Below are 26904 nucleotides of genomic sequence, written 5' to 3' on the forward strand. Positions count from 1 at the left end.
ACTACCCACTAAGCTCTAAGTCCTTAACAGGTTTTTCCAGCTTGAAGTTCTCAATGTCACCCCAATTCTTCCCAAACCAGGACTGTCACGGTTACATCATACCTTCCAGGTACCAGGTTTTCTCTTCATTCACTTTCTATTGCTGTGATAAAGACCATGACCCAAAGCAACTTGGGGAACAAAGGGTTTATTTCATCTCAGAGGTTGCAGTCTGTCATTAAGGGAAGTCAGGGCAGGAACTCCAGGCAAAGATTAAAGCAGAATCTGTGGAGGACTGCTGCTTCGTGGCTTGTTCCTCATGCTTCCTTCCTCAGTTTGGTTGTTGACACAGCCCAGGACCATCTGCCATTGCACCACCCACAGTGGGCTGGACAGCTCCCAAATCAACCATGAATTAAGAAAATGTCCAAGAGACATGCCTAAAAGGTCAATCTGATGGAGACAGTTTCCTAACTAAGGTTCTGTCTTCCCAGATGACTCCAGCTTCTGTCAAGTTGACAAAAGAACTAAGCAGAACAGGTGTGCTAGAATAGACAAGTAGATCTTGGAATAGTTGTGGTAGGAAATATCTTTAACATTCCATGCTCATGAATTAATAACATTAACACTGTGAAAATAGCCATTCTATCAAAAACTATTTACAGATTCAATGCAATCCCAATCAAAACCCCCATCTAATTCTCTGCAGAAAGAGAAAAAGAAAGCTATTGTAAAATTCATATGGAACTATGAAAGACCCTGCAGACAAAACAATCTTAAGAAAAAATATCAGTGCTGGAGAGATTACCTTTCCAACTCATAAAATATATTACAGAGAAGTATTAATAAAAGCAATATGGTTCTGGCACAAAAACAGACATGTAGACCAAACAACAAAATCAAAGACCCTAATATGTAACTTCAGCTACTTCATACTTGACAAGGATGACAACACATAAGCCAGAGAAAAGAAAGCATCTCTTAAATGGTTCTGGGAAAACTGAATGTCCACATGCAGAAAGAATGAATTAGACTCATCTGTCTGTCTATCTATCTATCTATCTATCTATCTATCTATCTATCTATCTATCTATCTATCTATCTACCTACCTACCTACTTACCTACCTACCTATCTATTCTCTTGCACAAAAACTACTCCAAATGGATCATAGACCCACACACAGAACCTGAAACACTGAAACCACTAGAAAAAAACTTAGGCAGTACCCTACATGACACAGGACTCTCTGTGTAGGGCTCCATTTGCTTAAGATTTGTGATCAGCAGCTGACAAGTGAGACTTCATGAAACTAAAATGCTTCTGTTCAGCTAAAGAAACAATCAAGTAGGTGAAGAAGAAGTCACAAAATGGGAGAGAATCTTTGCCAGCCATTGTTTGACAGATGTTTAATATTAAGAATATGTAAAAAACTCAAAAACTGAAGAGTCAAAAACAACAACAAACTGACCAAACAAACAAAAACCAAAAACAAATGACCTGTTCAAAAACCTGGGCCTGGACCTGAACAGAGAATTCTAAAAAGGAGAAAAAATAGCTAAGAAATATATGTGGATATAAAAAGTTTATCATTCCCATAAATTAGGAAAATATTAATCAAAGCAACTTAGAGATTTCATCTTATCCCAGGAATGGCAAAGATCAATGGAACAGCCAACAAAAATGCTGGAGGGGGGATGTGAGGAGAGTGAACCCTCATGTACTGCTGATGTGATTGCAACCTGGTGCAGCCACTGTGGAAATCAGGATGGAGAATTCTCAAACAACTTAAAATAAATTTACCATATGTCCCACCAATACCACTCCTCAGCATGTGTCCAAAGGACCTGCCTTCCTACTCCACAGATACTTGCTTGGTCATGTTTATTGCTGCCCTATTCACAATAGCTAGTAAATGTTGTACAACAGATTGATAGATAATGAAAATGTGATATACATGATGTAACACTATTTAGCTGTACAGAAAAGTAAATGCATGGAATTTGCAGATAAATGGATGGAACAAGAAGAGATCATATTGTGTGAGGTATCTGGACCCAAAAAGAAAAATTGCAAATGTCTACATGGCTTGTTCTCTCTTATTGGAGGCTCCTAGCTCTTCAGATGTGAGTATATAGCCAGTAGTAACTACAGAAACAAGTAAAATAAAACTGGACTAGTGTCAGGATGGGGTGGTGGTGGGGAAATAGAGAGAGGGGAATAGCAGGATACAAACAATCTGATAAGATAATGGAAAAACAGGCTCCTTAGAGAGGGGAGGGAGGTATATGCAGAAGAGGGTGGGAGGAGGGTGAAGGGGAACAGCATGGTGCTAATAATCTGATGGGGAAATAGGAAAAGGGAGGATCCTTAGGGGAGGAAGGGAGGTAACAACAGGAGGAGGGAGGTGGATAAAATAGCAATACGGATGTGTGAAAAAGCCTAAAGGAATCATACTATTAGCTATTTACCCAAACAAACAAACAACAAAAAGACCAAACCAACAACCTATTAGGCACTCAATTTGACGTATTAATAAACATATATACTTTTAATAAACTTTTCTCATTTTGGCTGATGGCTTTCTCTCCAAGAACCAAAGACCACCTAACAAAAATCCCAATAGCAGATATGAGAATTCCTCTTTTGAGTTGTTGGCCACAGCTGTCTATGAGACTCCAAAAACACACAGCCTATTGCTATTGTTCTTAGTTACTCTCATCAGCAGATGGAAGTTAAGTCCATATTGCTGAAGACACCATGCATTTCAGAAACAGTGCCCAGAGATCCATGAGCTGGAACTTACCTGAATATCCCCTCCCTGAGGACTTCCTTCCATGGTACCAGAAGGCCTCATGCTTGTTCCAAAGGATGGAAGCAGCCAAAAGTCCTACCCAACTATAACACCTATGAATGGCATCAGCAACCAGCATGGCACAATAACCCTGCAGGTGCAGCAGTAGCATACAGACCTTGGCAGTAACCAACAGCTCTCTAATTGGACTTAAAACCCATTCAACAATAGATACCATGCCTGGTACTGGAAACCTAGGAAACTTTTCACCATTAGTGAAATCATGGTTATTGAAGCAGAATCTAAAACCTCTAATTTACTGTCAGCATAATCCCTAGTAATAATTGATACAAATTTGTCCTTATACCCATAGATAAGTGTAAACTTCACTTCTCAAGAAAACTTTTCTTTGCAACACATGGAAACCATTACAGAAAACTACAACCAATCAAAATGCAGAGTTGCAGAGACCACACCCAATTGACACATCTATAAAACACTCCTACAACTAAGGTTCAGGGAACATTGTGGAAGAGGGAGTAGAAAGAATGTGAGAGCCAAGAAGTCAGGGTGTTTGTTGTGAGATTGTGTCTCCTAGTAACATCAGAATCTGTACCCATAAATTCTCAGCAAGGACTCAAACATCAGCTGAACAAGCATGACAGCAAAGAACATGCCATGCTGGATGGAGAAAAGCCCAGGAGGCCTTACTACTACACAAAGAACTACAGGCAACTGAATAAAGCTGGAAATGGGAGAGGTAGGTGTCTCCAGGTAAGAGCACACCAATTGGTTGGGTTGTCCAGTGTCAAAAGGTCAGCCCTGGAAACATACATACAAATAACATATGGACTGAACAGGTTATATTTAGGAATACATATGCATATATAAATGCATATATTCATGAACTAGCAATTAATGAAAAAGCGGGCATGAATTTAAAGGAGAATAAGGAGGAGTATATGGGAGGAGTATATTGTTTGATGAGAAGAAAGGGAAGGGAGTAATGTAATTGAATTATAATCTGAAAAACAAACAAGAAGCTCTTGAAAAAAAGAAAAGGAAACTGTCTTCAAAGTAATTTGGGATTGCTGCTTGCTACAGGCCACCTTGCTCAAGTCATCCTGGCATTGCCCTTGACTTCTACGAAGACAAATTTTCAGTACTAAGCAGACAAGCAGATTACAGCAAGTCAAGAGCTCAGATCACCTTGTAGCAGCCAGCGAAGCAGGAATACTGCTGTGCCCAGAGCCCACTGGCTCAGGCAGCACCTTATGAATAAGGAACCCAGGAGACAACCTCCCACCCTGCTTGTTCAAGGGAACAAGGACCTCAAAAGGGGAAGAAGCTCCAAGAAGGATTATTTGTTTATTAACAAATTGCCCAGACTGCTTTGGTAGAGAATTGGTCCCTTTCTCCCAGGAAACATGGGATGGTTTCTTAGCAAGCCCTGGGAATCTGAAGACCCTCGCCTTCTCTGGTTTCCTTCCTATCTCAAGGAGGAACACAGGAATGGTGGTGGCCATTCCTGCATGGTTGTCCTTGTTTTACATTCATTCATAAAGGAGGCACTGGCTAGGGTAAGAGTGGAGATAACAGTGGAGGTGGAATATTCTAGAATGTACTAGATGAGATCATTGGCTTTGGTATTGGTTTATCTTGTCTAATACATGCCTTGAGATAAACGATGGCATGATAAGGAAAATGGTGGCCTTGGGAAAGTAGGAGCTGAGCTCACAACAAATCTCCACCATATAGAGTTCTGTGAGCTTTGTTCACATTCTGTCTGTAAGGTCAGCTTTTGCGTCTGTTAGGGGATGCATCAGGCTGTGTTTTTCTGCAGATGGACAGGCAATGCATGTGCAGAAATAAGGGCTGGTGTGGCTCTTTAACCACTGTGTGGCCCTATGCCTGAATCAGCCAATCAGGAGAGCAGGACAGGAGCAGGAGCCTGCCGCAAGGTAGCTGCCTGGCCACATATGCTAACTTCGAGATTTACTAACAATCCCTTCTCTCCTTAGTTAATGACTTTGAAAACTCTGAAAGCCAGCCAACTTTCTCAGACATCTGTGACATTGCAGTGATATTTTTCTAATGATTTCTCAAGCTTGAACAGTGTTACAAATGACATAGATGTCAAGCATAAAACAGTACTATAGATTTTACGTATTCAACCGAAATGGCTGACTGGAGCCGAGCTGTGCCCACTGACATGCAGGCATATTTCATGGATGAGTTTCGTTTTGGTTCCACCCTCCTCCTCTGATAATAACAATAGCTGTGAGAGTCACCATCAGGGGCCCTTTGTGTCAGCATGCTATTCTATTGCATTTAGCCCCCAGCACTGTCCTTGGCCAAAGGGAATGTACCCAGATGGCCTCACCTCTCCAGGAAGGAAAGTTAGGCCACAAGTATAACTTCTAAGAATGAAATGACTGATGATTATAAGATTGGGTGGGACAAGTTGTTTCTGGAACATTCTAGAGGCACTTGGATACACATGGGTGGAAAGTGAGGGCTTTGCTTCTATCGCTGAGTTGATTATTAAGTCCTGGGTGTGGTGAGGGCTGACCCAGGTCCCCTGACACTTTACTTGCTTCCACCATTACTTCAAAGGCGTTTTTATTTTAGGAAATACATACACCATAAACAGAAAAACCAGAAAAAAGAAACAGTGTAGCTAGAGATTATCCATTTTTACTTTACACAGACACACACACACACACACACACACACACACACACATTTCCTGTTAAGACTTTGGATAAAGTAAAAGGAGAACAAGTAACAAGTAAGGAATGAAGGGCGAAACCTATAAAGCATTAGAAAGGTAAAGCCATGTTTCCCCTCCGTAATCTAAGCTGTGATTCAGCTTCTCCCGTCTTTGCCTAGCACACTACTTAAATTCTTTCTGGAAAGGCACACATAAAACAGAACAAGAACACAGGACAGTCAGTGCTCAGTGGGGTTTCTGGCCAGGTTCCTATCTGGTGGCTTGAGTCCTCTAGGCACATGGACTCTTGTCTCGGCCAGTGCATCCTCTCTCTCCAAGCTTCTCCATAAGCAGGAAAGCCTGTGCTGCTGAGTCTGTAAAGTTCTCCAATGGTAAATACAGTGTCAAAATGGTAGCTAGAGCTCGGGAAAACTGCAGGACAGACAAACAGCCTTTCCTTGCCTGTTTTCTTTCCTAGATGCTCCAGGGTTTCTCAGCACTGCTTGGATCAGGTTGTGTGAAAAGCAGACAGTGTCTGAATACTGTAAACTTGTGGTAAGAATTGTGGCTGTTGCTGCCTGCTGAAGATCTGGTGACTTTTTAAATGGACTTTAGTCTTGACTTTATGGAATATAAGAAACATGACTTTGTTTTCTGACTTGGTTAATTCTGCAATATTTGACTTTGATGGATCAAGTATCTTAGCAATGCCATGACTCATTGTTTCCATCTGGTAATCAGTTCTTTTTTTTGTATCTTTTTAAAAATTTTATAATTAATTTAATTTTACATATCAGCCACAGATTCCCCTGTCCTTCTTCCTCCCACCCCCCAGCCTTCTCCCCCAACCCTCCCCCGATTCTTACCTCCTCCAAGGCAAAGTTTCCCCTGGGGATTCAGCTCAGCCTGGTAGATTCAGTTGAGACAGGTCCAGTCCCCTCCTCCCTACACCAAGGCTGAGCAAAATGTCTCAGCATAGGCCCTAGGTTCCAAAAAGCCAGCTCATGCACTAAGGACAGGTCTCGGTCCCACTGCCTGGTGGCCTCCTAAATAGTTCAAGCAAATCAACTGTCTCACTTATCCAGAAGGCCTGATCCAGTTGGGGGCTCCTCAGCTATTGGTTCATAGTTCATGTGTTTCCACTAGTTTGGCTATTTGTCCCTGTGCTTTTTCCAGTCATGGTCTCAACATCTCTTGCTCATAGAATCCCTCCTCTCTTTCACCAATTGGACTCCTGGAAGCTCCACCTGGGGCTTGGCCATGGATCCCTGCATCTGCTTCCATCAGTTCTATGGAGAGCAGAATGTCAGTAGCAGCCCTGTTTCCATAGTTGATATCACAGGCATCACTACTCTTTTTTAATCATACTTCCCGGAGGGATGGCAGTGCCAAAGAGGAGGGAGGGACATATTAGCATCCCTAATTTGAGCACAGGACAACTGGTGCTTTAAGTCAGGAAACTTTTGCCACCTGTCAAAACCTCTTTAAGCCCCACCCTCACCACCTTACAACGGCAGGAGCCAGTAAGTTACACCGTGATAGAGAGAACTTGAGTGACAGCAGACAACAGTATAGCCATCAGTGTCCCACATAGGGGTGAGTGTGACTGACGCTGGCAGTTTCTATGCTATGGTTGGGGTCCCCCAAGGGACTGCACAGCTGTGGTGGCTCTTGTGGTGGAAGATCTTGTAGGGTAGAGAAAGCAACCGACCTTTACTAAGCCCTTCACAATAGTCTCATTTGCCACGTTACCCCACAAGGTTCACGTGCCTGTCTCAGGGGAACTGCAGGCACCGAACTTCTTCTCAGCCATGCCATAAGGATCTGTGCATGTCAGTTCACTCAAGCTGTAATGAAATATCAGACAGGTGTGCACATCTACAAGGATGGCATGACGGGAGCAGAAAGAGGTCAGGAATGGCCAGAGGATCAGTTCTGAGTGAGGTAGACAGAGATAATGGCTGAGACTACTTCCCCCACAACTCAGGTTGAACTAGTGTGACTCTTAATAGGAAACCCAGGTAGGATCTTGATCCTCATGTACAGGGCCAGGGTTCTCTGCCACATCTCCTAAATGTGCTTAGCTGCCCCAAGGCAAATGAACTTGGGAATTTCAGTAGATCCCTGATATTGGGACCTTGGAGTCTACTTCTTTGGCAGGCTCTGATGCTGGTGAGTCTACCTCATAGAAGGAATGTATGCCTTTCTTCACACTTGAGTATTTACGTCCCAGGATATAGGGCCTCTGCTAGCATGGGTTGGCATTGCTATTTGGTGATTAATTCCTCTATTGTAGAGGAAGAGTCTTCAAAGAGTACCTGTTCTCTCTTTCCCAGGTCAGAAAGCATGGGAGGGAGGCCCCACTTTCTGTGAAACACAGCCTATCTGATGATCCACCTCACTGAGTACCAGGCACTTAATTTGAATTCCAAGCCCTCTAGGATGCCTTAGGAAGCATTCCCCCAAGCCAAGATTCCTCACAGAGCCCTGTAGAGATGTGAACATGGAAGCATCATTCACACAGTATCAGGATCACGAGCATGAAAGATGAAAGAGTTCCAGAGCTATGGAAGGTTTTCCCCAGGCTTCTAGAAAGTCTCTAAGGCCAGGCAATATGTGGCACAATCTGATTTCCCGAAAGGAGGTCCTGTGATGGCATTGCATGAATCGGTAAAGTTGAGAGGTTGTCAAAAAGGAAGGGTAGGACTCCACAAGCCTGCTGGAGCCCCAGCTGCCAGGCATGCAGCTACAGGGGTTGGTGTTTTTCCTGATGTATTATAATCTTGCTTTTATCTGATGATTATGTCCCATTCTTCCCTTTGGGTCTGGAAATGTTTACTTTCTGACACTGTATATTGGAAGTATGTAGCTTTTTATTTTATTAGAGCTCATGGCTACATTTCTGTGAGTCTCAGAAGAGACTTTGGACTATCAAACATTGTTGGAACTGTTAAAGACTATGTAGACGTTGAAATAGGATTAAATGCATTTTGCATTATAAGATGGCTATGAGCCTACAGGGATCGGAGGTGGAAGGTTATGATTTAAAAGTGATGTTTGGGTGACAAATTGGCAAAGGGTGGACTTGTGTTGGTTAACTCTGGTTGCCAACTTTATAGGATTTAGAATCAGCTAGGAGATAGGCCTTTGGGTGTGGCTGTATTTCCAGAGAGTTTTAACTAAAATAGGAAGATCCACCCTGAACGGAACCACTCCCATCAATAGACTGGGTCCTGGGATGCAGAGAAGCATGAGCACCAGCATTCATCTCTCTGCACTGTGTCTGCAGATACAATGTGACCACTTCCATCAATAGGCTGGGTCCTGGGATGCAGAGAAGCATGAGCACCAGCATTCATCTCTCTGCACTGTGTTTGCAGACACAACATGACCACTTCCATCAATAGGCTGGGTCCTGGGATGCAGAGGAGCATGAGCACCAGCATTCATCTCTCTGCACTGTGTCTGCAGATACAATGTGACCACTTCCATCAATAGGTTGGGTCTTGGGTTGCAGAGGAGCATGAGCACCAGCATTCATCTCTCTACACTGTGTCTGCAGATGCAGTATGACCACGCCCCTCCTGCTCTGCCACCTTGACCTCCCTTCCATTATAGACTACATCCTCAACCCATAGCAAAAATAAAACCTTCCTTCTTTACATTGCTTTTGTTTTGGGGTATTCTGTCACAGCAACGAGATCAGTAGTAAAGACAAATAATCGAGAAATGACTTAGAGAATGAGGTGCGATGTGCTCTGCTGATGTGCCACTCTTGTGCCATTTTCTCTGAAAAGTTTGAGCGGCACAGTGTTTGATGTCCTGGGGAGAGGGGCTTCAAACAATTCTCTGTGGACACTGAGTGGTATCTTTATTTAGTATCTGTCACAGTAAAATATCTCCATTGCCACGACACAGGAGCACAATAATGTAGCTCTGCCTTGAACACACATTATCTTCCTTCCCTTAGCCTGCCTCCCAGTAGTGAAAGAGGATACAGGGACTTAGCAAACTGGATCACAAGTCTTCCTGCAAGTATGTGAGGCTTATATTAATCACAAGCATGTAATGAACATTTAGGTGGGGTTATGAGCATTGTTTTTAAAGTTAGTTAAGACCATTTCATGAATGGATCACAAGAAACCAAGGATGGCAAAAATAGGGAGGAATATGGGAAAATTAGTATTAAAACTAATGTTAAAAAACAGGTTTGAAACTACAGTGCTTGTTTGGTGACAGCTGGGCCCGTCTCAGACAGTTCACTCACCACACAATGGGTGGCCTGAGCCAAGCATAGGCTACAGAGAAACTGAAATATTGTTAGTTGACATGGAGACATGCCAGCATTGTGCAGTGATGTGTCGGCCTATGTCCAGGCTGCCTGTCTTTAAGAGCAGCCTGTAGAGGTAACTCTCATCTCTAGACAACCCTTGTAGGGAGCAGGTGTAGATTAGTGGTACAAGGCTCTGGTTTTCAAGCTTTCTTAATAACATATCTTGTTCTAGTGTATCAAAGTACATAAATATTTTCATGTTAATTTCATATCAAAATGATAATGTTTTAGGAAGATGAATTGAATAAAATGTAGTGTTAAAACTGATTTCTTTGTCTCTAACATACAAAATCTCAAAGCAAATTAATGGCATGCAGCTTATCTTTACAGGGTAGCACTGGCCTGAGACATATTGTGAAAGAATAAGAAATGTGAATCTGGGCATGAGGAATTAGAAGTTAGGAGGTGAATCAGTGGGTGAGCAGAGAGCAAGCAGCTGCCAGTGGAGAACAGGGAGGAGGGAACCCGGTTCTTAAGCTTGACACGTTGCAGTTCTACACTGAATATTCCTAAATTCATTGACAGTCTTAAGAAATATGAGAAGTTCTAGAAAAACTCAGCATAGTCTTTCTGTTAAAAATTAAATTGGTCTGGCAAAGTAGTTTTAATCTTAATTTTTTTCAATTTTTTGAAATTATAATATAATTACATCATTCCCCTGTTCCCTTTCCTCCATCCAACCCCTCCATATACCCATCCTTGCTCTCTTTCAAATTCCTGGCCTCCTTTTTTCTTCCATTGTTGTTAAATTCATTTTTGTGCATATATATGTATATGTGTGTTTATACACACATACATTTATATGTGTACACATATATTCCTATATATGTAAAAACAACCCACTCAGTCTGTATGAATTACTTGTATGTTTTCAGGGCTGACTATTTGGTACTGGATAACCAGTCGGTGTGCTCTTCTCTGCAGAAGACTGTTTCTCCCCCTCAGCATCCGTGGGTGCCTGTAGCTCTTTGCGTAGGCTTGAGGCCTCTTGAGCTTTCTCCATGCATCTTAGCATGCCTATTGGCCTCGTCTTTGTTCAGCTCATATTTAGGCAGTCATGCTAGTGAAACTTTATGGGTATAGCTCCCGGCATTCCTAGGAGACACAATCTCACAGCAGTATACTGTTTTTCTGCTAGAATTGGCTAACATTGAAGAACAACTGCCTCACAGTCACAGTATGAAGTTGGTCACAGTCCCCACTACTCCCTGATGTCTCCTGGAGGCTCACCTCGAATGCTGACTGACATTTGCTACTTTAGAGCACATGTATTTCTTTCTTGGAGTATATGTAAGAGAAAAACAAAATACATATAACAAAAAGTCAGACAATTTTGATAAACATGTGATTAGCTGTTATGGAGGGGAAAAATTAATTCGTGGTCAACAACAGGTTAACATTTTTTCTTCTTTTAGAGAAATTTCTCATAACTGCACAGAGCAGTGTACCTGGTATGACTAAGCAGATGCCATTTCTCCCAGGTGTACAGCTTCCCTATTAAATGGGATTTCGGATGTATGACATATAGCTATCTCTCTCTCTCTCTCTCTTTTTTTTTCTGGAGGCTGACCTTTCACTATCTTGATGGTGGTGTCCTTTGAGGTGTGATAGTTTTCAACACAACAGCACCACTTTGTCTATTTTTTCTTTTGTTATTCATAATTCTGGCTCCAGAGCTAAGCCACCATCAGGTAACCCATAATCACAAGGACCTACACTCATTATCCTCCAATGGCTGCATAGCTCAGTTTGGAGTGCAGCTTCCTTCTTGGCACATACAAATCCCAGCATCTCAGTAGTGTCCGTGGAAAAGGCCATCCTTCCACACTGAATTATTGTGATGCCCTTATCAAACATTAATTGACCATGAATGCACTTTTACTTTCTAAATTTCAGAACTCAGTTCCATTCCATGATCTGTATGTGTATCTTTCTGACCATAGCAATGCACTTTGTTGGTTATTGTAGCTGGTTAGTGAGTTTGAAATCACATGCATGAGGTATATACATTTGTTCTTCAACAAAGAATATTTTGGATATTCTGGAGATTTTTGCAAAGTTTTTGAAGATTTTAGCATGACCTTGTTAATTTGGGGGCCAAAATCTAGTTGGAGTTTTCATAAATATTGCATTGAATCTTTGCAGAGCATTATTATCTTAATAAAATTAAAGATTTCTGTTCAATCATAGGATGCCTTCTGTTTATTTAGCCTTTGTTTCTTTAGATTCAATCAACTATTCTACCTTGGCTTGCACTTCCCAGTCACTTCAAGAATACTGAAGACCACACATGAGTGGGCTTTGGGGATTTTCATTCAACATACATTCTGGGGTAGTCCAACAACCTTGTTGCACAAACCAGTAATTGCCTTATTTTGGTTGTTGAGTAGTCCAGCTTAAGGATCTAAGAGCAACTTTCTCACCAGCCTGTGCACTGACAGGCATGAAAGTGTTTTCCATTAGGGATTGATATTATAGCTGGGCAGATGGTGTATGCCTGTAGCCCCAGTACTGAGAAGCTGAGGAAGACTGGAGGTCAAGGCAGACTAGGGCTACACAGAGAATCCATCTCTAGGAAAGAAAAGCAATAATGCTCCGAATATCCATAGGTAGGTCTTCATGAATATCCATAGGTAGGTCTTCATGAATATCCATAGGTAGGTCTTCATGAATATCCAAGGTAGGTCTTTATGAATATCCATAGGTAGGTGTTCATGTAAGTAGTGTTCATGAATATATAGGTCTTCATGAATATCCATAGGTAGGTCTTCATGAATATCCATAGATAGGTCTTCATGAATATCCATAAGTAGGTCTTCATGATTACATGATTATATACTTTGTTTCTCAGGGCCCAATGTCTAACTATGCAATATCTAGTTCTCCTAGTGTGGTTTTCGTTTTGAAAGGAACTTCTAAATTCTTTTCTATTTCTGCCATTTTAATATTCCCATCAACAGAATGTCCAGTGTCTTCTACTTTCTTGCCACTGTGCTGTATTTCAGCCATTTTAATAATGATTAATAATATAGTTATAGCTCTTTCTGATTTCAACTTATATTTACTAACTTTTATGATTTGTAACTTCTTTATGTACTTACTTTCCCTGTATATCACCCTTGGCTAAATTACTATTTATAATATTTGTTTCACTTTAAAATTATGATAAAAATACACAGAGGATTAATGAGATGAATCAGTGAATCAAGGAACTCATATATAGGGAAGAGAGAACTGACTCCACACACTTGCTGTTGCTTCCCTCTGTACTCATTACACACACATACACACACACACACACACACACACACACACACACACACACTCGTATATGTATATGTATATATACCTCCAATGTTTCTTATGATGGTTAGACAATTTTTTCTACCTTAGAATACTGTGAAAGCAATATACAATTTTAAAACACCTTTCATAACATATGGGTCTTCCCCAGGCTGTTGCATCCACATGGTTCTCTCTGGTGACTCTGAACAACAGCAGCATCCAAAGCAACCAACCAACCTTGTAATCACTAAGTGTGCCAAATGGGCACTGAAGAATGCTTTGTTTCTGAGTTATGGAGCTCAGCATGTTGCAATCAATATATCTGCAATTTTGGGTGTTTTCAACCCAACAATGCATCCATCTGGATGTATTTGCACTATAAGTTGAAAAGCACTTGTACATTGTAGCTGTGGCACATCAGCTCCATCAGCATTTCAAAGGCCAAACAATTTCTGAAAATTAAACCACAAAAGAAATAACGTTCATGGACATATATTCTGATCAATCAGCCAAGCAGAGAGGAAGACTTTTTCATAATGCTAATATTTAACCAAGAGAAAACCAGTAAGGAAATAAACTATATTCAAAATAACTGTAAAGAAAGACTAAAAATAGCCATTTACACACATTTTGTCTTTTAACTTCATTGTTGTTCTACAAAGAACCTCAAGACAGATATTATGGGGGCTGTAGTGGCAGCTCAACAGTTAAGAGTGAATACTGCTCATGCAGAAGACCCAAGTTCACGCCCACAACCCACAAGGTGTAACACCAGCTCCAGGGGGATATAGCACCCTCTGGCGACCATCATGGGTATACAGATAAGGATGCAGTCAAAACACTCACACAGAGGACATTTTTAAAAAATCTTTTTGAAAGCTCCTCTTATTTTAGTTACTCATCTTTTAATTTACTGTGACCACCTTCCACAACTGTTCTATACCAGACACAGAATTAATTATGTCTGGTCTCACAAATTATAACAGACTGCTTCCTGGTACTTTATTCTAATTACTAACTAGTTTCAGAAGGGATATATATTTTATATCCTTTTTTACACACTAAAATAATTTTATTTCTATAAGCTATATTCTCTCTAGAAATAGAGCAAATGTCATGCATACATAATCCTGTTCTGGAATGGAAGATCTAGAAGATTCTGCAGAATAGTTAAACAAGTTTTGAAAGCGTGAGGGTGTAAAGGAAACTGACAGGAAGAAACAGGATTGTAAGGGCGTGCCTGAGATGGGACACTTGGATCCCTGTCATCTCTGCTGGCTTCCTCGGGAGCCTGAGGATTCCACCCAGGCAAGGACCAAGAACAGGCCCAAGGCCAGGCCCTGGCAGAAAGTAAGATTCCAGAGGCAAAAAGCCTTCAGCTAGAGGTCTCTGGAAGGAGTCTCTAAAGGAGCCTCCTATCCACCCTTGCCTGTGAAGGGATGCATGAGCGAAAGTGCTTTTCTAACTTATGAATTTATACTCCGGAGCCTGAAATTGCAAGAATGTATAGACTTAAGTTCACACCATATGTATAACCCAGCTTCTCTGGCTTAAACTTTAAAGTGACAGAAAAAGGAACCACTAACTAATGTGCCAACATGTATGACTCACAGTGACATCCAGCTGAGTAAAAGAGACCAGACACCAACTATGAAATTATCGACCAGGCAGCTAATATGCAGTGATACAAACAAGATCAATAATTACCCTGGGGTGAGGACGGGAATCACTTGCAAAGATGGGAAGATGGGTGCAAATTTAGTAAGTTCAATGCATGCTTAGAAAGCAGAAGGCCTCAATAAATTCACAAAGAAATTCTTAGAAGAGGTCCTAGGTAACATTAATTCAAATTGATAAATGACTCAGAAACTAATTGTGTAAAGCTGTCCCACAGAGACGAATAGTTTTGAAATTTTTTCAAAATAGAAGTCATCAAAAATGTGGTAAAGAAATCTAAACTTGAGTAGGAGATTGGAAAAAAGAGCGAATGGAAAGCCTGTTAGTATAATGTAACCACTTAAATTACACACTCAGTAGATGAGGCAATGGCATGCCGCCATATTGGAAAGGACAGCAGAAGCAGCGGGGGCTGGGGGTGATAAACACGGCCTGCATAGATCACTCAGAATCATGCCATGTGTCCACATGTGCCCGAAGAGCTCACAAGACTGCTACAGAGTCTGCCATTCTCTGACTTTTAAATACAGGGAGCAACTGCCTAGGGATCTGTATGCAACCTTACCACACCAGAGACAGGCACATTCAAGTGCTGGACACCAGCCATTTGTGCTATCAACAAATACAGTAAGTTTCGATTCAGCTAGTCAATAGCTGTTCTTTACATGAGATCATTTTTTTTTTTTTTTGCCAAGTCTAAGAGGTCAGTTAAACTCTGTGTTGCATCTTGAACTCTTCTGAACTTAAAACCAATTCTAAAGTGTGTCTGTCCCCTGATACCACAGTCTGTCTGCCTGAGGCTCCCTCAGACTTGCCAGACATGCTTTATATTCAGTTTTAAAGAAAGCCAATACAGTTATTTAAATGTTTGTGAGTCTTACATACATATGTAAGTACTTGTGATTAATACATTTAAAATAAACCACCATAAATTCAATAGGTGAATTTCCATATTGACCTTTGCTTAAAAGCTTTGTAAGTCAGTAAATGCATCTGATATGTGATATTTCCTTGTGGGTGCGCTCAGGCACTTAGCATTAGAAATGATCTAAATCAATCACCACCTGTTCCAGAAGACATATAAGTACATTCAAAGGGAAAAGCTGACCTTCCTCATTAAAAGGCAAATCTTTAACATATTAAACCTAAAAAATGTGGCCAAAAATTGCAAAAAATAGGCATAGCTCATTAGCATTGGTCTCCCTGGGGAGTGAATGCACCAGTTAGCCTCTGAATCCTTCAATATCATCATCAGTAACAGAGCCACTCACTCTTTAATCAAATTTACCTGTTTTGCAATGTTCTGTGTGATGCAGCCTAGAGTAAAACCATCCTGGTGGCCAGCGACACAACTGCTACTGGCTTTCTTTGGTTGTGTCGTAACAGAGTCACCCAACTGCAGGGCTGTACACTGGAAACCAGACCCAGTCCAGCCAGATCCAGCCCCAGAGCTCCCCACCCAGATGCAAATCCCCTGTGTACTCACAGCTAGAGAAGGTCAGGGGGCAGGCATGAGCATCCATGGGGAAGTTGTGCAGCTGCAGCTGGCACTCTGCATTGATAGTGAGCCTATGAAAGAGACCAGTAATATTTGGGATCAGCAACAGCATAGCCAAGGCCTCCAAGGTGCGTAAGGCATCATGCTACAGATGCATGCATGCATGCATGCATGCTGGTGGTGATGGTGGGGGGTAATGCCAGGACACACTGTCCCCCTCACTCTGGTTCATTAAGTGGGGCCCTCTGATTGCTTTCGTACTGTGCTATTCTGTTTTGCTTTTAAGTAGAGGGAATTCTAGGAAAACTCCAGGGGTGCCTAGAAACACAAGCCAAGTCACAGTGGGGAAAAACCAGCTGTTGTTTTCAAAGCCACAGTTTCTATTTGTTCCAATAAAATCCTTCCACTTGAAACTGGTGTGCTGGTCCACACAGGTATTAGGCCAAATCCATCCACTTCCATGGCATTTCTTCTTTGGCTACCTCCCCCTATTGCCCTAGGCAGGTGGCAGCTGTACTATTCAAGTACATTTCATGTTCCCTGTGTGTCAAAATTCTTATCATAGATTTAGAACCAGCCAGGCCCAGGACTGTTTTGCTCAGGATCAACTACTCTTCTGAGTCTCCTTCCTAGTCCTTCATGATTGATGAGAAGCTGGTTAGAGTTTCTGTCTTTCTTAGCCCTTGGCATCACCAAACATGCTGTGGTTCTTTGCTTCTTTGCTGTTCTTTCTGTTGGTCCCTGTCTGGAAGCTTCCTTCCCTTGGGCTTTGGTGATGCCTTCACATTTTGATGTCAGTGTGTGTCTACTGGTGCTGTGGGAACTTTAGTGTTAGGAATCACAATTTCTCCTCCATGCCATGATCACTCATAATTAAAATCTCTATAATGAATATGGAATGAAGGAGAACTTTAGAAGCTATGAGGAAGAGATGCTTAAGGGAGCCTTGGAAAAGCAGTGTGTTTCAAAGGAAGTCACTTTTCCTTAATATATGGTCAATTTGAAATGCCCTTCAGTCTGGAAAGAGAGACAGGCAGGTGCTTAGGAACCTCAAACCTGTAATAGGGGGTAGATGAACTGGTCACCTCTGTCAGGTTCCTTAATCCTTCCCCTATTCTTTTAAGGAGGCCAAGCTTTCACATGGGGTTCTGAGTTCTGTGAAGAGGCCTCTTTAAGGTCTCTCTTTCCTTAGCTCCTGTGACCTAACCTGCAGAAGAATTAATGCATTTGTCTAGATAAAGGAAGTACTGTCTTTGGAAGTCAAGGCCCCAAGAAGTCCACATAGACATTCAGCATCCTGGAGAGAACAGCTACCCAGCAGGGAGCCCGCATCTGGGGTTTTACTGCAGTCCTTTGTGTTCTAGGAAAATACTTTTCACCCCTGAGCCCCAAGAAGATGAATATTTGAAACAAAAGGGTCTCCAGTTTTTTACAAGCAGGGCTTGAATAGATAGATCTATTCTCTTTGTTCGTGTTTCCTGGGTATGGCAGCAAGTAATACTACCTTAGATTCCATTAATAAAGAGTCAGTTTAAAAAACTGAGCTATGTGGAACCTGCATGGGACTGGACTAGGCCCTCTGCACATGGGAGACAGTTGTATAGATTGGTCTGTTTGAGGGACCCTGGCAGTGGGATCAGGATCTATCCCTGGTGCGTGAGCAGGCTTTTTGGAGCTCATTACCTATGGTGGGACTCCTTGTTCAGTCTTGATGCAGTGGGGAGGGGTTTGGTCCTCCCTCAACTGAGTATACCAGGTTTGCTGATTTCTCATGGGAGGCCTTTCCTTTTTGGAGGAGGGGATGGGGGTTGGGGCAGGGAGGAAACCTGGAAGGGAGCAGGAGGAAGGATAAGAGGGGGAATCTGTGGTTCATATGTATGTTAAATAAATAAAAAAAAATTCTTAAATAAAAAAATAAAGTTTAAAAAAAACTGAGCTATACAACATCTTACCTTAATGTGTAAAGGATTTTCCCATCATTCCAGATTCTGAGGAGCTGGTTGGGTGTGGTGATCCAATGAGCCTCTGCTGTTTTAGAGTTTCGGAAGATGGTGTCTGGGATCCATATCAAGCCTACCATGTTGCTGTTCAGAGTAAGTATTTTCATTGTACTGTTGAATCGAAGGCGGCTGTCTGTCCAGGTTTGGGCAAAAAATATATCAATTTGGTATTCCTGAAACAGAGAAAAGATACTTTCCCTTAATCTATGATCAATCTGAAAAGCCTTTCAGCCTGAGAAAGGAGACAGGCAGGTGCTTAGGAACTTTAAACCTATGAAATGTAACAGGGTAGGTGAACTGGTCACTTTTGTGCTGTTTATGAATCCTTTCCTCCCTGTAGGAGGCATCCCTTTCACAGGGCTTTAAACATTTAAGGAGACTGAATTTCAATATGCTTTGCTGTCTTGGTCAAAAGTTTAGTTTTCTCCACATTCTCACCCCACCCCTCCTCTCTTTGTGAGTCACTGATAAACTGTCTGGCTTAGCATATTCACATCCAACAAACACTAATTGACATTATCAGCAAACAATATGATGGAATCCTTGATGCATTGTTTTGTTAACCTTAAATTGCATTAAGAATATACAATTTGATGGGGGTTGAAGAGAGAGCACTACACACTTCAGGACTTGGTGCAGAACCTAAACTAACCTAAACTTGGACACCTTGTGTGATAACTCAGAGCCAATGCTCTATACAATGAGGAAAAAAATGTCCCCTTCCTAAATGTGTAAACAAAATGATGAAACGGAAATGTGGATGCTAAGCACCAAGAGCCAGTAACTTACAAATACTAACTCATGAAATGACTCATCATTTTATTCAACAGTCTTCCCAAATCACACAACCTTAGGAGGAAGAGGAAGTACAAGAAATAAACAGTACAAAACTGGAGTGAAGAGCCACCGAAGGCAATCTCGATTTTAACAGAAGGCTGGGGGTTAGGGGTGGGAGGATGGGGTGGGGGAGTGGTGGTGGTGGAGGTTAGGGTCACACAGGCAAAGATCCAGTGTTGAAAACTGTTGTTCCAGGGTTCACAGGCCCAATATGACTTTGTTGTGATGATCAGAGAATTGAGACAGGGCCAAGAGCACTACAGAATACAAGGAATATCTCTGCCTCATCTGTTTCTAAGGCTGTTTTGTAACCACAATGTGAAGAATCACCATAGGTCTGGGGACAGGTGGATTTAGGGGTTGATCTCAAAAGCTTGCTCTTTCATAGTTCCCATTATGTATTAGGTATTATAAATTTCTTGCTTTGTAGAACATGAACTCAGTAGCTTTCAATGAACTAGGTAATTCTCCTTTCAATCAAGCTTCCAGGAAAAGAAGGCCCCTGAGACTCAGCTAGTGTTCCATTAACTAATGTTTCCCTTACCACTGCTTTATAACATTGACCATGCTAGGCCCTGTAGCCCTCAGAGAAGCAGCACTTATAAGGAGAAAAGGTCATGGTCATCAGGGAGCTTGTTTTCTAGTCAAATAAGACAAATATTAAGTTAAAAAATTGTGTGTTTTAGTGTCATAATACCATGCACACACACAGAAAAAAGTTTGGATTCTGCTCAGAGAAAACCAAAAGCATGTTGTATGCATTCACTGAAAGTCCACATGCAGGAAAATTTCCATTTGAGTCTAGTGTCTGGAGTGTAATTTGGATTAGGTCAGGCTAAGTAAGGTCCCTATCATGGTGTTCATGGCTTTTCAAGAAGAGGAAGACAGACTAGTGAAACAGCTCAGCATGAAAAGCTCTTGTTGTGCAAGCCTGAAGATTTAAGATTGATCCCAAGGGAACCATGGTAAAAGGAGAGATTGAACTCCTGAAAGTTGTGTTCTGACCTCCACAGATGCACTGTGTCCCATGTTTGAGATGGAGACAGAGAAGGGGGAGGGAGGGAGGAAAAGAATAGGAGAGAGAAGGAGAAGGGGGAGGGTATACAAAATGAACAAAAATGTAAAATTAAATACATCTTGGTTAAGTCCAGAAATTGGTAATTAAGAGAAGAGAGACTGAAGGCAGCAGGCTTCTGTCTCACCATGTGGTACCTGCCTCCTCTGTGCTGTGTTAAGACTTAGTAAGACACCATGCCCTTGGCATCCAGCTTCCAGAAATGTGGCCTGAGAAAATGTCTATTCTTTATACATACCTCAGTTTGTGGTACAAGTATCTAGAAACAGAAAACAGGGCAGAGCAGTGTCCAGGCCTTCACCTTCAGAGAAGGGGGAGTTAAGAGCAGAGAAGCTGAGTTTATGTGAGCTTCTGAGCAGCCAGGAAAAAGCTGATCAGGAAACTTCCCCAGAAGACTCAATCCAATGTCAACTCACAAGCTATCAGGGGCTTTGTGATGTCTCAGCAAACAGATGACCTTCATAAGTCTCTGTGTCACTCATACATCTTCCAAACATGCCCTTATAGAAGGCTGCTACCTCCAAAATGTATGTATCTAATAGGCGATCCTAAACACAAGGAAGAGTATGAGATGGAAATAAGCAAATGAGTAAGTGTGTGTGTGTGTGTGTGTGTGTGTGTGTGTGTGTGTGTGTGTGTGTGTGTGATTCCTGTTCATATATTCTCTTTTATTCTGACAGATATAAAAACAGGGTTCAAAAAGATAGACTGACAACCTGGGTGAGTACATTGAGAAGCATCCAAACATATCCATACTTATTACCCAGCACAAAACTCAACTCCACATGGATCAAAGACCTCAGAATAAGTCCATATCCACTGAATCTGATAGAGGAAAATGTAGGCAACAGTCTTGAACACATTGGCACAGGAAATGTCTTTCTGAACAGAACACCCATAGCACAGGCACTAAGAACAAAATTTTCTTTTAAATGTTTTTATTTTATAAATAATTTAATTTTACATATCAGCCATGGATTCCCCTGTCCTCCCTCCTCCCACCTCCCAGCCTTCCCCCCAAATCTACCCCCCATTTCCACCTCCTCCAAGGCAAGGTCTGCCTTGGGGAGTCAGCCCAGCCTGGTAGATTCAGTTGAAGCAAGTCCAGTCCCCTCCTTCCTACACCAAGGCTGAGCAAAATGTCTCAGCATAGGCCCTAGGTTCCAAAAAGCCAGCTCATACACCAAAGTCAGGTCCCAGATCCACTGCCTGGGGCCTCCTAAATAGCTCAAGCAAATCAACTGTCTCAGTTATCCAGAGGGCCTGATCCAGTTCCATGGGGGCTCCTCAGCTATTGGTTTAACAGTTCATGTGTTTTCATTAGTTTGGCTATTTGTCCTTGTGCTTTTTCCAATCATGGTCTCAATATCTCTTGCTTATATAATCCCTTAGGGGAGTGGGAGGTCCCACTTAGGGGAGCGGGAAGTCCCAGCTGCATCAGGAACAGAGTGGGAGAACAAGGAAAGAGATACCATGATAGATAAAGACCCCATGGGAATAGAAAGAAGTAGAGTGCTAGAGAGGTCCCCAGAAATCCACAAAAATACCTCCACTATAGACTACTGGCAATGGTTGAGAGAAAGCCCAAACTGACCTACTCTGGTGATCAGATGGCCAAACACCCTAAGTGTCATGATAGAACTCTCATCCAGTGACTGGTGGAAGCAGATGCAGAGATCCACAGCCAAGGCCCAGGTGGAGCTCCAGGAGTCCAATTGGCAAGAGAGAGAACAAAATTATTAAATGGGACCTCACCTGGGGTGGTAGCACATGCCTTTAATCCTAGCACTTGGGAGGCAAAGGCAGGTGCCAACCTGGTCTACAAAGTGAGTTCTAAGACAGTTAGGGCTACACAGAGAAACCCTGTCTTGAAAGACCAAAACAAACAAACAAAAAACCTCAAATAAATGGGACCTCATGAAACTGAAAATCTTCTGCATGGCAAAGGACACCATCATTTTGACAAAGAAGAAGGCTAAAGAATGGGAAAAGATTTTTACCAACTATACATCTGATAGAGGGCTAATATTCAAAATATTTAAAGAACTCAAAAAAAAAAAACCCAGGACATCAAGAAAACACTCAATTAAAAATGGGGTACAAATCTAAACAGAATTCTCAAAAGAGGAAACTCAAATGGCTGAGAAGCACTTAAAGAAAAATCCAACATCCTTAGTAACCAGGAAAGTGCAAATCAAAACTACTCTGATACTTCATCTTACATCAGTCAGAATGGCCAAGACCAAGAAAACAAAAGACAGTAGCTTATGCTGCTGAAGATATGGGACAAAGACAGCATTCATCCCTTATGGTAGGAATGTAGCCACTTGTACAACCATTATGGAAATCAGTGAGGCAATTTTTTCATGAAGGCGGCAATTGATCTACCTCAAGATCCATCTATGCCACTCTTGGACATACAGCCAAAGGATGCTTCATCCTATTACAGAGACATTTGCACAACTATGTTCACTGATGCTGTGTTCATTATAGCCTGAAGTTTAAAATAACCTAGATGTCTGTCAAGGTATGAATGGATAAAGAAAATGTGTTGCATTTATACAATGGAATATTACTCCACAGTTAAAAAAATTAAATCATGAAATTCATAGGTAAATGAATGAAACTAGAAAAAAATCATCCTGACTGAAGTAACTCAGACCTAGAAAGACAAATATGGTGTGTATTCACTTATATGTGGATGTTAGCTGTTAAGTCACTGATAAGCAAGTTACAATCCATATAACCACAGAGGTTAGGTCTAGAGAAGGGACTAGAGGGATGGATGGGGAAACAGAATAGTTATGGATAGACAGGGGAGGGTATATACTTGGAGGATCAAAGAGAAAGAGGGAGAGAAGAGGAGAGTAAGGGAGCAGATACAGGGAGGGACAGCTAAAACTAAGGGTCATTTGAAGGATCATATGAAAACCTAATACAGTAGAAGCTCCCTAAAATATATGCATATATGAAGGCAATCTAAATGAAATCTCCAAATAACAGGGGAAACAGAGCCCCAACTGGACACCTCTCATCACCCAAAGAAGCTTCTAATACTAGGAATGGATGAATACCTAATTGAGGTCTTGACCATAGAGGACCCATGGGAGACCTCAAACAACACAGGCTATTGCTTCTGGCGAGGGCCTATTGTTGAAGACAACAGCTACACAATTCATTGATCACAGAGAACTCAAGCTGGTGCCTATCTAGAGCCTTTACCCCTACTGATGAGTGTTCATGGTACTGAAAGGTGCTCTGCACACTACCAAAGAAGAAAGTTAAACAACAATCCAGCGACAAACCCTTCGATCTACAATGGTGACCTGTCTGCAAGATATACAGGTGCAGTGTAGCACAAAGCTTATGGTAGTAACCAACCAACATCTGATTTGTGATAAGGTCCATTCCATGAGATATAGCCCATATCTAGTGTTGGTTGGGTGGCCACGAACCTGAGACTAGATAGGTCATGGACCCAGGGGAAAACCAAATACTGTTCTGCTAAAGGAACGTAGCAATAAAATGGATCCTAATGACATTCTGCTATACTCAAAGATCAATGCCTTGCTCAACCATCATCGGAGAAGCATCTTCCTACAGCAAATGGGAACAAATATAGAGACTGTCAGCCACACAATATGCAGGGAGTGAGAGACCTTAGAACATTCAGCCCTGAATGGAATATCTCCATCAAATCCCTCCCCTCAGAGCTCAGAGAACCCTGAGGAGGAGGAGGAGGAGGAGGAAGAGGAGAAGGAGGAGGAGGAGGAGGAGGAGGAGGAAAGAGTGCCAGAGGGGATGGAGAACACCAAGGGATCAAGGCCTTGTAGACACATCAGAGATGCTATGCATATGAAGTCACAGAGACTGACAGCATGCACAGAGTCTGCACCAGATGTGGTCCTAGAACTGAAAGGAGAAGTGGACACAAGCTCCTATCCCTAGCCCAGAACCTATCTCCAGATGATAACTGCTCCCAAAGGAAAAATTAGTTTTCTCCAAATGAGTCTCACAAACCACTCTTAAGGGGGTGGGCCCCATGCCTAGCAGTAGGTCTCCAACAGAAAACGAAATCAATAGCATCATAGGAGATTCTTTGTCTCATAATGGTTTTTTGTTTGTTTATTTATTATGGCTTCCAGTTTGAGGTTTGTAAGGGATTCCCATGTGTGTAAACACGTGTGTCTCTGCATCAATATTCATTTCTTGAGCTTTTTCTTTGTTTGTTTTGTCCCACTTCCAGTTGTTCACTCTTGTTTTTTTTTTTTCTTATCTCATTATTATTCCTTAGATGCCTATTTGTTCTCTAAGGAGAGATAGAAAGCGGGTGTATCCAGATGGGAAGGGAGGTGGAGCAGAACTGGGAGAAGTAGGGAGATATATGGTATGATTAAAAAATCTATTTTATATAAAAGAAAAATTGACTGACATAGGAGTCATGAACTTGGGACTAAAAGCTAGCAGCTTGGTGACAAGTATGGGTTAAACACATTGAATCTGGCCCGTGACAAGGCAGAATGAATGTCTAATGAGCATATAGCTCTTTGAGCAGAGGTGGGAAATAAGGTTAATGAGCACATATTGAGTGCTATGACTGTGCTTAGGAACTTACCATGGGAAAAGAATTCTTCCAGAACAAATGCAGGGAGTTGGAAAGCAGTTGTAAAAGAGAAAAGAGGAAGCCATCACAGAGTCTGGAAGGGCAGACAGCAACAACAGCCCTTACCCCATCAGGACAGAATCATCCAGAGTTGTCCTGAGCCTGAAAAACAGCTATGTAGAGATAGCACATCCAGCACTGAAACTACTAAAGGGGTTTAGGGGCACACTGAAAACTCTCAGCTATGGTAACTGTGGTCTGTCCTCCTTACTTGAAGCTCCACATCTGGAAATTGGACCAAGTATGATGGAAAATACCGAACCTGTACTGAACATATTCAGAATTTCCTGTCCTTGTTTGAATTAGACAGCACCTGCAGTGCATTGGTATTATGAGTCACCCAGAGGTGATGTAAAGTACATGGTAGGACTGCTTAGGCTATATGTATGTGTTAGAGAATTTTGCATTTGGGACTACTATCGGTAGTGGGTAGCTGTTCCAGCTTTGACCTTGAAACACTGCCTCACTGAGGCAGCTGGTAACTGCCATGCCTACCTATGATACGCCCCTGGGGCATGGCTGAGATGGGAGACCTTAAGACCTGAGATCCATCCATCTGTGCCGGCCCTCTTGGCTCCTCATGATCCTGGATGCTGCATGGCAGACCGAGTCAGAGTTCTCCAGAGAATCCTGCTGGACTGTACCTCACCTCTCCCAGATCCTGTAACCAACCCCTTTACTGGCTGTAAGTTACCCCAAAATAAACCCCCTTTTAACTACATGGAGTTGCCCTGTTAAATCTCCACATTAACTATCTGTGAACTTAGGTATCTAAAGTGGTTCTCTCTCTCTCTCTCTCTCTCTCTCTCTATATATATATATATATATATATATATATATATATATATATATATCTCAGATCTATCTATCTATATATCTATATATCTATCTATATATCTGAGGTATATATAAACATACACCCTCAGGTCGGGTTGCATAATTTTCAATGAAAAGAGGGAAAATGAAGGCTATGGAAGAAGTGGCAGCAAACATAGACTTATCAGTGCCACATGGAGAAGGAACCTGCTGACATAGCTGGGTACTGGCTAGGCCAATAAGAAGTTAAGTTTTAAGAATTTCTGCACACAGAACCTCAAGTCAAGAAAATAATAAAAATGTAAGACTTAGCTCTACCTGTACATTCCCATGTCTCATGGGAAGACAGCAGCCTGGAACCAAGGCTTCAGACTCCCAAGGATGATGACTTTCCAATTTACCATGATCAAACAGGTTAATTGAAAAAGAAAAAAAAAATCCCAACAATGGAGTCAAGAACCAGGGGGGAAATAATACTACCCAAGGGCAGAACCATCAGGCAACCAAGAAACACAGCCCCTCTCCAGCACCTTCCCAGAGGGGTCTCCGAAGTGTGACAGTGGTTGGACTGTTATATTCTGGCCCTTTCCATCTTAATGCACATACTACGAGGAGGAATGTTCACATATTTTTTTTTTTGTTTTGGCTCACAGGTCAATAAAAGTCAATGTGGATTTGATTAGTGACACTGTTTTCACAGAGGACTAGTTCCAGCACCTCTCATACAGCAAAATCTGTAGGTGTTCATTTTGTCCACAACACAGTGAAGTACATGCATAGACCCTGTTCTTCCTACTGTGTATGTCTACTCATCTCTGGATGGCTCAGAATGCCAAATTCCATATAAGTGTAGTATAGGAAGTTATTATACTGTGTTCTTTAGGGAATAATGACAAGAAAGAAGCTGGTATATCTTTCGTCCAGACATATGCACCACGGGCATAGGAACATAGTGCCTGAAGGGGCCAAGGAGATCAATGCTTGGCCAATGAGCCCTGGAGAACACCAGGAGAATGCAATAGTGATCACAGTATGGTAGGTCTACATAACACTGCATTCCACTGGACTCAGCAAAGTACCCAGCACACAGCAAATCCAAATATTGCCTTTTGGACTGATGTGCAATTCTTTTAGAAATACTTGTTCTCTGCAGTTGGTTGAAGCCACAGGGGCAATGCCCATAGATGCAGAGGGTCAACTGAAAATTGGTAACCTTGACCTTTGGCATGGAAAGA

The 26904-nt window shown here is 41.9% G+C and overlaps 1 protein-coding gene across 1 annotated transcript in view; it reads right to left on the minus strand.

Annotated features, from left to right (window-relative positions):
* Gabrg3 (gamma-aminobutyric acid type A receptor subunit gamma3) overlaps positions 1–26904 on the minus strand; it is a 602977-nt gene that overhangs the window by 218507 nt on the left and 357566 nt on the right. The window contains exons 4-5 of the mRNA XM_028894674.2: positions 18231–18451; positions 16267–16349 (exon numbers count right to left, since the gene is read on the minus strand). Coding sequence (XP_028750507.1) covers positions 16267–16349; positions 18231–18451 — 304 coding nt within the window. The remainder of the gene's footprint in view (positions 1–16266; positions 16350–18230; positions 18452–26904) is intronic.

The sequence above is a fragment of the Peromyscus leucopus genome, chromosome 1, assembly GCF_004664715.2.
Source record: "Peromyscus leucopus breed LL Stock chromosome 1, UCI_PerLeu_2.1, whole genome shotgun sequence".
Classification (NCBI taxonomy): domain Eukaryota; kingdom Metazoa; phylum Chordata; class Mammalia; order Rodentia; family Cricetidae; genus Peromyscus; species Peromyscus leucopus.